This window comes from Psammomys obesus, unplaced genomic scaffold, assembly GCF_907164565.1.
Source record: "Psammomys obesus unplaced genomic scaffold, mPsaObe1.curated_primary_1811, whole genome shotgun sequence".
NCBI lineage: Eukaryota > Metazoa > Chordata > Mammalia > Rodentia > Muridae > Psammomys > Psammomys obesus.
The window spans coordinates 2,351,987-2,365,766 of record NW_026590767.1 but is presented as its reverse complement, the minus strand read 5'-3'; the positions used below and the strand labels follow the sequence as shown (position 1 = coordinate 2,365,766).

Below are 13,780 nucleotides of genomic sequence, written 5' to 3'. Positions count from 1 at the left end.
ATGCCTTTAATTGTAGCACCTAGTACGTGGAGGCAGAGGCAGGTGGATCTCTAAGTTTGAGGTTAGCCTTTCCTCCTCCTCCTTTTATACTTCTTCTTCTCTTTCCTTCTGTATGTGTCTAAATTTATTTATTTAGACATTTAAACAAGGTCTTAATATGCAACTCTGGGATTCACTATGTAGGTCAGGCTGACCTCAATTTGAACTCACAAAGATCTACTTGTCTCTACCTTCCAAGTTCTGGGGTTAAAGACATATTCAGTTCTACTTTTTTTTTTTCTTGAGACAGGATTGCTCACTCATTTGGCTAGGTACTGAGTGTTGGTCTCCCCAGTAGTAGAATTACAGGTATCTACCATTACATCTGGCTTTTTATGTGGGTTCTGAGGATTCAAACTCAACTCTCATTCTTGTGTGGCTTTGCACTTTGGCCCACTGAGCCATCTTCCCAACCCACAATGCACTCTTATTCTGACAAGCCCATGGTAAAGAAAGCCGGTGTTTACTTCCCTAGCGTCACCATGCCTGCTCCACTGGCCCAGCTGCTCTTCCACTCTCAAAATTACCATCTCTGACTGCAGCCTGAAAGAGCTGAGGGAGCCACTCATCCAACCATCTCATTCTACGTCAGTGAAGCAGGCCCCAAGCAGGTCCCCAAGCTCACATGGCATCAGTCTCAACCTTCAGCAAGTACACAGTGACTCCAAGCAGCAAGTTTATTAATTGTTTATGACATGTTTAGGTGCTTGAAAAGTAGCATTGGTTTATTTTATACCACCAGCTCCAGCATCAGGTTGGATTCTGAGGCTGAGAGTTTAGCTCACTTGCCTAAGGCCACACAGCTAGTTAGGACCCAGATCTAGGTCAGCTAGAATCTAAGAGTTGCTGTGCACCAAGTGAATCAGGGACCAACTTCCCAGTTCCTTCCTTAAGGGCCCAGGAGATGAGGTGAAAGATGAAAGGAGCAAGCAGAGTCGGTTCCAGAAGCAGCATGCAGGCTACAGCACTGCCCAGGGCCAGTGACTACTGATTCTGTAACCATGGGCCACAGAATCCTGTCTGTGAAGCTTCGTCTCAGAAGAAGAGCTCGTGAGAATTTTTTCACTCAAGGCTTACACTTCCCAAGTTCAGAGACCGTAAGGTTGCATTGGTTGCCTCTCCCCCTAGATGTGCTAGTTTCATTTTCAACCATTAAGCAAGGAGGAAGCAGGGCTGCAAGGAGCGTGTTCTAGTTTCATTTCTGTTGCTATGACCAAAAGCAAATTTGCAGAGGAAAAGGTGTATTTGACTTAAACTATCAGGTCTATCATTGAGAGAAGTTAGGGCAGGAACTCCGGGAAGACCTTGAGGCCAAACCTACAGAGGGATGCTGCCTTCTGGCTCATTCACAGACTCCTTTCTAACAGAACCCAGGACTGTCTGTCCAGGGAAGGAGACTGCCCACAATGGGCTGGACCCTTCTACATCAACTAAAAGGAAGAGAATGCCCCACAGACATGCACACAGGCCAATCTTATCTGGGCAATTCTCAATAGAGACTCCTTTCTCTAGACTGGGTCAAGCTCACAGTTAATGCTAACTAGGACTGTGAATTTTTCTAGATTGCCGATTTCAGCCACTAAAATTCTGGTTCCCAAATTTGAAGTTAACTGTGCCCTCTGGTGGACAGGAGTGGATTCTCAGAATTAGAGCAAATAGTTCTTGTTTTAGAGGATGATTTTTTTTTCCTTCTTTTCACCCATGGTGGCAAATAGACTCCCAAACCTATTGTTTTATGGGGGTTTGGGAGCATTGGGAAGAAAGACAAATGTGTGTGTGAGGCTCCTCACTGAGGAATGGAAGCTTCTAGACTGCAGTTCTTTCTAGCATCACCCAAAGATCTCCTGCACCGTGCATTGCGTAAACCATTCTGAATGGGATGGGGGAGGAAGAAAAGAAACTCAAAAAGCCCCAGAAACCATGCCAGAGGGTCTCCCCTCATAACCCTTCAGTGATGGTGGTCACCTCCATTCTATGTTGTTTTTTTTTTTTTTCTCTTATTGTTCTTCAGCAACCTCTTACTAGGTAACACAGATTTTCTGTTTGCCATTTTTAAAAGATTTTTAAAAATTTATTATTTATACAGTATTCTGCCTGCATGAGTGCCTGCATGCCAGAAGAAGGCACCAGGTCTCACCATAGGTGGTTATGAGCCACCATGTGGTTGCTGGGGATTGAACTCAGGACCTTTGGAAGAACAGCCAGTGCCCTTAACTTCTGAGCCATCTCTCCAGCCCCTGTAACTCTGATTTTCTAAGGAATAAAATTCCCATGCTTGTCTGGTAAACTGCACCTCCAAGCAACTGTGGTCAAATTTCTTAGATGTGCTCTTGGATGACAGTGTGAGGCCACAAAGGACACCTGTGATGGTGAATATGGATTGTCAGCCTGACAGGATCTAGAATCACCTATGAGCACCTGGGTGTCTTTCAGGAAGTTTCTAGTATAGGTTAACTGGGGTGGGAAGACCCACCGTGGGCATCATCACCCATGGGCTGGGGTGATGGGTCTGGAGACGGGAGAGAAAGGAGAGAGTGCCTAGGCACCAGCATTCATCAGCAGCCGCCTCAAGTTCCAGACATCCTGACTCCCCCCAGCACCCTTGAACTGTGAGGCAAAACAGACCCTTTCTTACTTAAGTCTTTTCCCTCAGGTATTTGATCACAGCAACAAGAAAAGTAACTTGTACAATGGCTGAGGTGTGTTTCTATTTGCAAAATAGCCAGTCAGACTTGATGGCCAAATGAGTTGGTGGTGTTAGGAGTCTGGGAAGTGTTTGCTGGGTGTGGGGGAGCCTAAATGAGGCCGGCTGGGGCATGCAGGACCTGACCATTATGTTTTGATGTGGGCACTGGTCATGTAAGTGTCCACCTTACAACAGTTCATCCATCTGTATCATAGTGGGTTCTTTTTGCATTGGTTTTAATTATCTGGGTTACTGAGCATTTGTGGGGCTGTGACATCCCATAGACTTAGTGCCTGAGTGCGTGTCTCACTGGTCCTCACCCTAATCTGGATTATGGAAGCCATGCTTTTTAATATCCATGTGTGTTACACATATCTACAACTCTACCAAACCCTTGCTGTGTAGGCTGGAAAACTGAAACGACCCCCAGGTTGAAAAAGTGTAAATACAATATGGCAACCCAATCATGCTGGCAAAGCAAGAGCTACCCGGCCGAGCAGAGATCAGTCTAGCCTAGAACTACTTGACAGGTGCCTCCATCCCCTGAGGGTCAGTAGGACACAATTTGACATAACTAATATTAGAACAAGCACCAGGGGCCTGCACTAGACCTTGAAATCGTGGCAGGAAACTGCTGGGTGGGAACTAGGGTTACAAATGGAGGTGCCAGAGCAAGCTGAAACCATCGAGGGACACAGTCACCACAGAAAGATGTCCCATGGGTCCAGAGGTGATAGCTACGCTGGTTTCTCTCCTTTTTTGTCTCCCCAGATCCCATTACTGTTTCTCATTGACTGGACCTGAATAGGAGCAACAGTGGAGAAGTTTGGAACATGAGAGGAGGTGACAGACCCAGAAGCAGGCTCCCAAAATACAGATCTTTTGCTCTGAGTCTTCCCCCAGGACCACCTTCCATGTTCCCATCACTCCTTCTAGCCTCCTGAGCTTTCCTGTTGGAAAGAAACCTCCCTGGGCTTTGTGCCAACCCACAGCAGCCGTCAGACTGAGTGTACCCACCTTACGGCCGGTTTGTACAACACCATCAACTCTCTGTGTTCTCAAAGAAAACAGGGGGCAGGGAGAGGTGGACACACCCACAGGTGACCCTTTGTACGATGGTCTCTTCTAGGAAAGGGTGCAGCATGTGTCTGAACTTCTAACCCAGAGGGGACGGGATGTCCCCCCAGATGCAGGAGATCGTGTGAGACTCTTGGTCATGCAGCTGTGAGAAGATTAGCCTGTCGATAGCCCGTGTGAACTTGAACATTAATTTTCCCCAATCATCTCTGTGGATTAAAACAGTACCAGATTGCCACAAAGCTATAATGTGAGCGCCCGAGCAGAGGACCCCGAAGAACTGATGAGCACTAATAAGCACACGCAGCTGAACCCTGGGCTCCCCTCTTTAATGTCATTTTTATTTCCTCTTATGTAGACAGGTGGGTCAGGGCAGGTGACACCATCGATTCCTCTGAATATTGTCAGGATGCTGGGAAGATGAATGCAAAGCTGGCATAGATTGGGATGCCCACAGTTTGGATTTTCAAGACCTAAAAAGAAAGAAAGAAACAAACAAAGTGAGATAAATAAGACATTCGGGATGAAGATGCTATGCCAAAGACAGGTGCAGAAGCTGTTGGTTTCCAACCCTGCCTACAGCAGAATGTCCCATGGAGAGCATAAATAAACAACATTTTTGGCATACTTCAAATAAAGTGTATAAATCTTCGGGAGCTGTCATAAGGCTACACCTGTGCTGTCACCCGATGAAGGTGTAGCACATTTCCAGCCATCAAGGCTTCCTTCACATTTCCACCATCAGCCTAGCCCTCTCCCGGCCTCCCAAATAGAGATTACCTTGTTATTTTTAAACAAAATCTCAATTGTTCCATCTTAACAATAAAGACTCAGGAGCCAGATTCTGGGGTGAAAGCCTCTTAGCACAGAGAAGCAGAGAAAATACCCATCTGACCTTTCTTCTCAACTGGCATCCCCCCCCAAAAAAAAAGAATCCTCCTTCCCCACACTGTCTCCAAAATACCCTCAAACTGAATGTCCCTCCCTTCTACTTCCTGTACATCTCTCTTCGTCCTTCTGACTTCCTCTTAATCTCTATGCTTATATATATATATATATATATATATATATATATATATATATATATATTCCCTGTCAACTGGTAGCTAGCTCTAGGGTTAACTTTATTTAATCTTGTTTACAAAACTCAAGCAGCAGAAGCTCTTGGGTTAAAGGTGTGTGCTAGGGATGAGCCACACCACAACTAGAAACAGGTTTTTCCAGTTAACACACTCTAAAGTTTGTGCTGATCCCAGCCCCCAGGGAATACCTTGGGAAGCCTCTTTAAGCATTAAAACTGGGCCACATCTGTGAAGCATTTGGTCTCCTCGCTTATGTCGTCTCCTGATCTCCAACAGGGCCATCTCAAAGCCCCAGGTCATTCTAATGTGTCCCCAGGGTCAGGGCTGAAAATGATTCTGTGGCTTGTCATATAGCTCCATTCCCAAGGGTACCAGTGTGAGGCCCAACCTCAAACCCATAGCCCCCTTTTGGTTCTCTGGCTATTTGGGGGCTGTAGCTGCTAAAAGCCAGGCAGGTATTAAGTCTGCCTAGATATTGGTACCACTCCAGGGTTGATGGGCTCTGGGTAAGCCAGAGGGAGGCAGGTAGCCTGGGAAGGATTTCAAAAGATGGGTTGTGAGTCCTTGGGTCTATACACACATACCTATTGACATTTACAAAATGGGTCTGCTGTGACCCTCATTTGATTTGTTAGAGTCATCCACAACTGCTGCTTTTCATTTTAGAAGGTTTTTCTTTGGCGTCATTTGGAACCATGAGAATCCTTAAAGAACTGAACACAATCTTCTCATAGATCGCTGGCGATTCTAAGATAGGAATGCCCCAAAAGTGGTGAGGGAGAGAAGGAGCAAAAAGGAAACAGAAGAGAAAGAGAAAAGCCAGAGTCCAGTGGGGATGCTCACATGGCTTTTGCTGTTCGGGTTGATGAACCCAAACTTCTGCGTGATCTGGTTTGTCCTGAACTCCTGCCACTTGCCTTCGACCAGCACCTGGGCTCTGATCTCGTACTTCACCAGGCGCTCAGCTTTCAGGCTGATGACACTGTGTTCGCAGACTGGAGATGGGCACTCAAAGTCTGTATGTTTTATTCTCTGCAAAGAGAGTGGCCCATCCCATGTAGCCCCGTGCCCAGGGTGACCAGAGCTAACAGTTCCTGCTGCATAGACTTTCTGTTTCAAGTGTATGCAGATAGCATGAGGCCATTCTCCAAATGGGGTAATTTCCTGAGGGCCGCTGCTGGAACCTTGTGACATCTGAGACCTCTCTGTATGCAAACCAGTTTCAATGGACTAGGGTTTTTTGCATTGCTTTGCTGGGATAAAGCTCCAACAGGATATACATAAGGACATTTTGATTGGTGGTGTTACCTAATCCATCTCTTCCATCCAGTTAGGAAGATGCCCTAGGGACTAGTGAACAGGAAGGAAGGACCAAGAAAGAGAAGGGACTTCCTGTGGGACACATTAGAAGGTAGGAGCCAAACTGGGACTAACAGTCAGATTTCATCATTTGCTCCTTCATTCATGTATGCATCCTCTATTTTTGTCAATCATCCTCTATTTTTGTCAATCATTTAAAGTTTCCCTAGGTTTGGAGGTGGGGGTGGGGGAGCTAGAAGGAGTGGAGAAAGGGGAAACTTGTTGGGATGTACTGTATGGGAGAATAATATATTTTTTAAGAAAGAAGTTCTCCTAGGTTCTCGGCATGGTGACTGGCAGTGAAAATAAAAAGCCAAGTGAGAGAGCTTTCTCAGGGAGCTTGGCATTTAGAGGGGAGTGATTTCTAAGCCAATCCTAAGTGGAATACAACAGTCCTTCACCATAGTCATCATTGTCACCACCCTTAAATACTAAACATATGCAGTGCTGGGCTGGGGGTATATAGCACAAGCAGCCCACGAGGCAGTCTGACTGCAATTCTCTGCCCTTACGTGGTTTTCTTCAACCTCTCCTGAGGGCTCATGACATCCTGCACACTGTCCCGTTGTGTCGTTCTAGACAGACTCCTTTGCTACTGGTGGGCACTACCTGTCTCTTCCTCAAAGCGTGAACATGGGCCAAGTATCAGCCATTATGTACAAACTGATGATGACTTGACTCCCAGTTCAGACACACGGAACCCTGGCTTTGTCAAGAGGACATTTGACATGAAAGTGGTGTCACTCAGAGTTGGCAATCTCATCTACTGCCAGAACCGACCTTCCCAGCTGGTTACGGAAATCACATGGCATCACATACATGAGCAAGAGCAGTGCTTATGACACAGGCTGTATGAATGATGAAGTAATGATGCCTCAGTTCCTCTTAATTCTGTATGAATCAGGTGGCCCTGGGTGGCCTTTCCAAAGCTTTTGCTTTCTTACCTTCATAAAAAAACTGTAAGAGGTAGTATCATGTTTGATTCCCTTTATCTCAAAGAAGTATCCATATAAATAAATCTTTTCTGAGTAAGCGATGTATTCCTGCATTGGGAAGAAGCGACAGAGTTGAAAGGGTAGATACCACCAGTATTCAAAGATATGAGGATGCAGCAAGAATGACTCTAGTGACAATCAAAGTGACTCACTCAAAAACTGTCACTGCTCAGAAACAGCTACTAACTCCTTCTAACATTTCTAATCATTATTTTGCCTGGTCCTTTGGGGAAGAAGTAACGGGTTACATTTGGTCTCAAATGGCCCATATAGCACAGTGCATTTTATTCCAACCTAATGGACCTAGGAGATACGTCATTCTATTCTACTGCTTTGGTAGGGCACTGAAAACAGGTACCAAATCAGTCCCTCAGATGATAGACATAGGTCCCAGGTCCCTGAAACATGGATTCTTTTAAGGTCACTAATTACCTTTAAAAAGTCACACAGCAGCATTTATTTAAAAAAACGTATGTCTATTACAACAAGCCCTATCCCAACAGAGCACAGCCACCAATCCCAGACCCTGTCCCATGACTATGCACTGAGATGCCCCACACTGGAGCTCCTAGATTAGCCATAGTTGGATTGAGATACACTGAACCAGCTACTAGAATGAGGCAGGCCTTGTCCCTTTCAACTGGAAAGTGGACTGGAGACTCCTGAGCCTTTGCTAGCTGTTATGCCTTGTGTGGGGTTGATCAGCCCATGGTTTCTCCAGATACTTCCAGCTTTTTAGGAAGAAAACTGTCAACACCCATGAAATCTTTTCCATCTTGGGAAAAGTGGGCCACCCTAGTGGAAAAATTTGGACCACACACATCATGCTGACTGGTCTGTTCCAGCCCCTTGTATTATGAATTCAATTTGCTGGATCTCCTACCGGAGGTCATTAGCAATCATGGATGGTCCCACTGAGCTCCTTCACTCAGCATAGAAGGGACTTCCCTTCCCCTTGGTTGGGTCAAGTTTTCAGTACCTGCCTAAAGACCAGCCCGAACCTCAGGGCCTGTGTAGAAAGATCTTTCAGGTGAATCATGTTGCCCCCGTTCTCCAGCTGGAAGGGAAATGCACACAGCTTACCCGATGTGTGGACAGGAGCATTCCTCATGACTCCCCATCCACTCCTGGATCCCCAAATCCCATGGCTTTGTCTTGAGACATTTATTGAAAACCTACTATATTCAAGTACCATTTCCAGTGTTTCCAGAGTATGTAGAGAAGAAATAAAATGACCAAGCAGGGGGAGAAAAGACATAGGTTAATAGCATCGTTGTGGAAATGACCATGGTCACAAATTCAATAGTGAGCAGGACCCCTGCGTGACCTTTCACGGAGAAGACTGGAAAGTGTGGTATGAATTTCAGGAGCATGATCTGTAGCCAAGGGTGAAAGGAAGGATTGGGCAGGGTCAGCAGGGGAGTGGGGTAGGGGGGAGATGGAGCTGAGAATTTTCTCATTGTCAGTCTCTTTGATCACTTTAGACCAGAGTTCTGAATCATGTCCTAGGGAAGCAAGAGCCTGCCATGGAGTCATCCTTCAGTGTGCAGAGAGCAGGGCGCTGGGAGGGCTGGTCCCAACGTCACAATAAGTACTTGTGGAGCTGGCTGAACTTTAACTCATGACTCACACGTCTTTCAGAATTCAAACACTGCTCTGCTTCATCTCTGAAAATGTGCCCTTGGAAATGTAAAAGAAGCAGGGCAGTTTGTATGAACAATCCACAGAGCAAACACGTGGAAAACTACCGATGTTTGCCAGTCATAAAGGAAATGCATATTTAAAGATGGACTCTCATTGTTCCCTCCTCAGTTAACAAAAGTGATTTGAAATGTAAATGTCCTACGCTGCCAAGTGTGTGTACAGCGGGGTGAGTTAATTTCTTTCTGGGGGCAGAGTCATTTGGCCCCAACATTTATTAGTATGTACCAGGAGCAAAACTGTACATATGTTATGGTGCCAGCATTTCTACTGTGGACAGTCTCCTACAAGCAAATAATTCAAAGTACAGAAAAGTAACAATGTGATCCCTACTGAAAGGCAGCAGAGACAATAAAGTGTTGACTGCGGCTGTTGTCTTTGGGTGATGGTCTAAGGGGATTTCTTGTCTGTGCAGTCTGAACAGTTTCAACAATAAGCACATTTATATCTGTGTCTCATAGGGTCTGGGTTTGGAAGGTGTGGCCAGAGCTCTTCAACCCTGGCTAAGTTTCCAGATCAGAGGCCATGTGGAACTTCATCCCCTCCCCTTCCCCTGGAGGAGGCTCCAGATGTGCCCTGACCCCAGAGATTTCAAAGGAGGAACGTATCTCCAGAAAATACAAGGCTGGGGAGGCAAGACGTTTTGCTAATTGCTTCCTTGGGAAGCCGACTCACTGCGTGATAATGGTTGGCTGTGACCCGGACCAGCCAGGACTCGGGGAAGAAATTAATGTGCCTTAACTCCTCCAGATCCCTGCCTTAGAGAAACACAAGGGGAAGTGGTTACAGGCTTATTCAGAACCCAACCTCAAAAGTCTGACTTAAAGGGAGACATCAGGCAATGAGAAAGGGCTAATGTCCTTCAAATGTGTGTCCATAAAATGGAAAGGTAACACCTAAGAGTCACTATGGTTGTATGCAGAAGCCACATACATATATATACAGACCAGCCCAATTGGTAAGCTTTAAGTTCAGTGAGAGACTCTGCTTCAATATATAAGGTGAAGAACAATAAGGAAGACATGCTGTCAAATTCTACATGAACACACAAATGCACACCAACTGTGAACATGAATATACACACATACACATATAACACACACAAAGAAGCTTCAAAACGAATAAGTAAATCACTCCAAACTGGAGGGCAATTTCAATTTAATGAAAATTTTCTTATAGTATGTACTGTTTATTAAAGTTTAAGTTAGCCAGACAGGGTGGCTCATGTCCTTAAGGGCAGCACTTGGAGGCAGAGGCAAGAAGACCTCTGTCAGTCTGAGGCCAACCTGGTATACTCCAGTGAGCTCCAGGCCAGCCACAGCTACTTGGTAAGATCTGTATTCAAACAAACAAACAAACAAACAAATAGACAAACAAATGCAAATAATTCTAGCATTTCAGTTATTTTGAAAGAACATGTTCTCGACATCCCTGCAAGAACATATCACTGCCAATTAAACCTTCAGTGGTTGTCAGGAAACTAAAGTGGAGGGTTGTCATTAGGGCCTCTGAAGCAGGCCAGGCAAGGCCTCTCTCTCCCTTTGAACAATCCATCACACACTGCCAGGGTTTTTCCACCCTCTTGACTTTATTATAAACAAACAATACAGAAAAAAGGGAAGCAACTATTTAGGCTACGCATTGGTCCTATTAGAATCTTCTTCTAGCAGGGCTGGAGAAATGGCTCAGTGCTTAAATGTCCCTGTTGCTCTTGTAGAGGATCTGAGTTCAATCCCAGCACCTGTATCAGTCAGCTCAGAAGCACATATAGCTCTAACTCCAGGAACCCTACATCCTCTTCTGGATTCCATAGGCAACTTCCCTTCCCTTCTCCTATATGATTAAATTTTTTTTTTCTTTTAAAATCTGCTTCTGGCCAGGCCTGGTGATACACACCTATAATCCCAGTGCTTGTGAGGTGGAAACAAAAGAGTGAGAAGCTTGAGGCCAGCCATAACAAGTTCAAGGCCATCCTGTGTGACATAAGACTGTTTCAGGAAACAAAGCAAACAAAACAAACAACAGCCAGTGAGATGACTCGGGAAAAAAGGTGCTTGCTGCCAACCCTGATGACATGAGTTCAAATCCTTGGGATCTGTAAGGTTGAAGGGAGAGAGCTGACTGCTGTGGGTTGTCCATTGACCTGCTTCTGTTTTTGTCCTCCCCCACCCCTACACTTTCCCGGAGTCCCTAAGATATTCATATTACAGAACACACCATCCCCATAGTTCAAGCCTTCCAGTCTCCTGGCTGTAACCCTGCCTGGCAAGGGGCTGGGGTTAACATGATGTAATTTTATCAATGTCTCTAGAGCATGTAGAAGCAACTTGGCCAGAGCTCCCTGACTCCATCAGCCACTCCCAAGTTTTTGGCTATCCAAAGATCTGAAAATGGCTTTGAAATAGTTCTAAAAAGTCCCTTCAAGTGCAGCTATTTCAGTGAGTGGCCCTCCTGGGCTACTCAGAACATGTGGACAATAGTTTTCTCCTCTTTCCGAATCATGTCACCTTCTCTCCTCCCAGGGGATGAGGTCCAGGCAACAAATGCCTAGCTTTGGGACAGATTTGGAACTTTGGGAGTCATTGAACACTGCCTCTCAGATGTATTAAAATGTAAAAAAAAAAAAAAAGTCCCTGGGTTTATGCAATGAGGGAAACGCTGAGTTAGTGTGTAGGAAACTCTCCCAGTGTGTATCGTAAAGGGGAACTGAAAGCACAAACCCCAAGCCTGCTATACCACATCAGCTCTGCCATTAATAAAGCTGATAAACAACAGTGAACTCTTCTGCTCCATACTTTGCTTCGTATTCACTGAAGGAAATAAAGCTGAGATTGATGTGCTCAGCCTGAGCACACCAGAAACCAAAGTCAGAGTAGCTCACAGGCGCGTGGAAAGAAGAGCCAGGCCAAGCTAGGCATTGCAAATTAGGCAACAAACTTTGAGCAGAAGTCACCAAAGATTTCTTCAAGAGCTGGGTTCTGGCTGACGAATGAGCTGGATCCATGATACCGAATCTGGGAAACCCGTTTTCCCTTCTCCAGAGAGGAGCAGAATGCACTTCAGCTGCTGGGACAAATGGTTCCAGCAGTTGAAATCCTGTAAGAGAGGGTCAATTTCTCTCCCAAGCTGCCAAACAAACGACCCAGAAGCTGAGTCCATGTTGCAGCGGGTGACTCAATCAGACGGCAAGAAACAGCCCTAGGCTATGAGCGTCCTACTGCTCAGGTGGCGCAGTGCTTGCCTAGCATGCCTAACTCAGCAGGATCAGAACGCCAGTATCCCACAAACAGAGTGAGGGAAATGTCTACAGTCCTAGCACTTGGGAGGTGGAGGCAAGAAGATCAGAAATTCAGTCATCCTTGGGTGGGTGTTGAGTTTGAGGCTGGCCTGGGGGTGTATGATACTGTGTCTCAGGAGAAAAGAGGAGGATGAGAAGGGGGAGCCTTACACAGGCCTGTAATCTCACCACTCCGGAGGCTAAGGCAGGAATCATCGCAAGTGTGAAGCCAGCCCTGGCCATCAACTTGACACACCTGGGAAAAGGGACCTTCAACTGAAGACTTGCCTCCATCAATTGATGTAGGGGCATGTCTGTAGGGCGTTTTCTTGATTGCTAACTGATGTAGGAGGGACCAGTCCACTGTGGGCAGTGCCATCCCTAGGCAGGTGGACTTGGATGGAATAAGCAAGCTAGCTGAATGTAAACCTGGGAATAAGCCAGTAAACAGCTTTCTTCATGGTTCTTTTCTCTGTTTCTGCTTGAGTTACTGCCATGCCTTTTCTCACTAACAGACTGTTACCTGGAAGTGTAAACCAAATATACCTCCCCCCAATTGCTTTTGGTCATGATGTTTATTACAATAACAGAAAGCTATGTTCCCATCATGCTATTCATGGAACTTTTGATCATCCCCCATTTTGCAGGTGGGGTTACTGAATACGTCTTAGGTGTGACAATCCCGAGAAGAATTCCTGTGGCAACATCTGCTGGGGGTTCACTGCAAACATCCTTCCCATGCACACGGTCACGTATGTGAGTGGTGATACTTACCACTGGTGATGCCATGCAAACGCAGGCAAAGGAAGAGCTGCATCCAGTTGTGTCCCGCATCCCGTTCCAGAAAGCAGGTCTTCTTGGGAAAGCTTGGAAGAGAAGAATAGAAGGCCTTCAGAAAAGTTCTCCCTGAAATGAGTGAGCTATCAAAAGCCAGGACCTAGAGACCAGTGGTTTCCCCAGCGAAGCTAGATGAAGCTAGATGGTTTCCCCAGCAAGCATGTGGAAGCAGGGAGCCCTTAGATACTACAAAGAGATGACTGGTTACACCCCCTCTACCTCTGAGCTGTGCACATAGTTGGTGCCTAGAACATGTGAATTAGATGACTGACAGCAGCACAGCTGTTCACAGAGGATTTCCATCTACATTTTCTTCGTTCAGTTTCACAAATCTCTGGAACAGACAGGGTAACCTCTGTCAGCTCCATTTCACAGGAAGCCGACTCCTTTACAGATGTTGCCCTTGAAGAAAGAATCAAATCAGGCCATTCAAAGCACTGCTAGTAGAAATAGGAGGAACCGTAGAGCCAAGTATGGGCCCCTGGTTTCACCCCCAGTTCTGTGATGGCCTGTGTCAATCTTAAATGTTCATTAATCGCAACACAGGCTGAAGGTCAGGGATGGGTAGAGAAGGTCAGATTCCCAAGGAAAAGATATGTTCATGGAGACACGTACCTATCAACCTTGAAACAATTTTTTTTTTTAAATAAATGGTCATTTTTCATAAGGGGGAACAATGCGGAATAAATTTTAAAGCCTGTTTGGAAATATATTCAGGCACTTGAAG

At 45.7% G+C, this 13,780-nt stretch overlaps 1 protein-coding gene across 1 annotated transcript in view; it reads right to left on the bottom strand.

Annotated features, from left to right (window-relative positions):
- Window positions 1-4,206: 4,206 nt before the first annotated feature.
- Window positions 4,207-13,780, bottom strand: part of Btbd16 (BTB domain containing 16) — a 42,925-nt gene continuing 33,351 nt past the window's right edge. The window contains exons 10-15 of the mRNA XM_055608960.1: window positions 12,987-13,082; window positions 9,615-9,693; window positions 8,218-8,295; window positions 7,188-7,286; window positions 5,728-5,916; window positions 4,207-4,275 (exon numbers count right to left, since the gene is read on the bottom strand). Of these exons, the coding sequence (XP_055464935.1) occupies window positions 4,207-4,275; window positions 5,728-5,916; window positions 7,188-7,286; window positions 8,218-8,295; window positions 9,615-9,693; window positions 12,987-13,082 (610 nt within the window). The remainder of the gene's footprint in view (window positions 4,276-5,727; window positions 5,917-7,187; window positions 7,287-8,217; window positions 8,296-9,614; window positions 9,694-12,986; window positions 13,083-13,780) is intronic.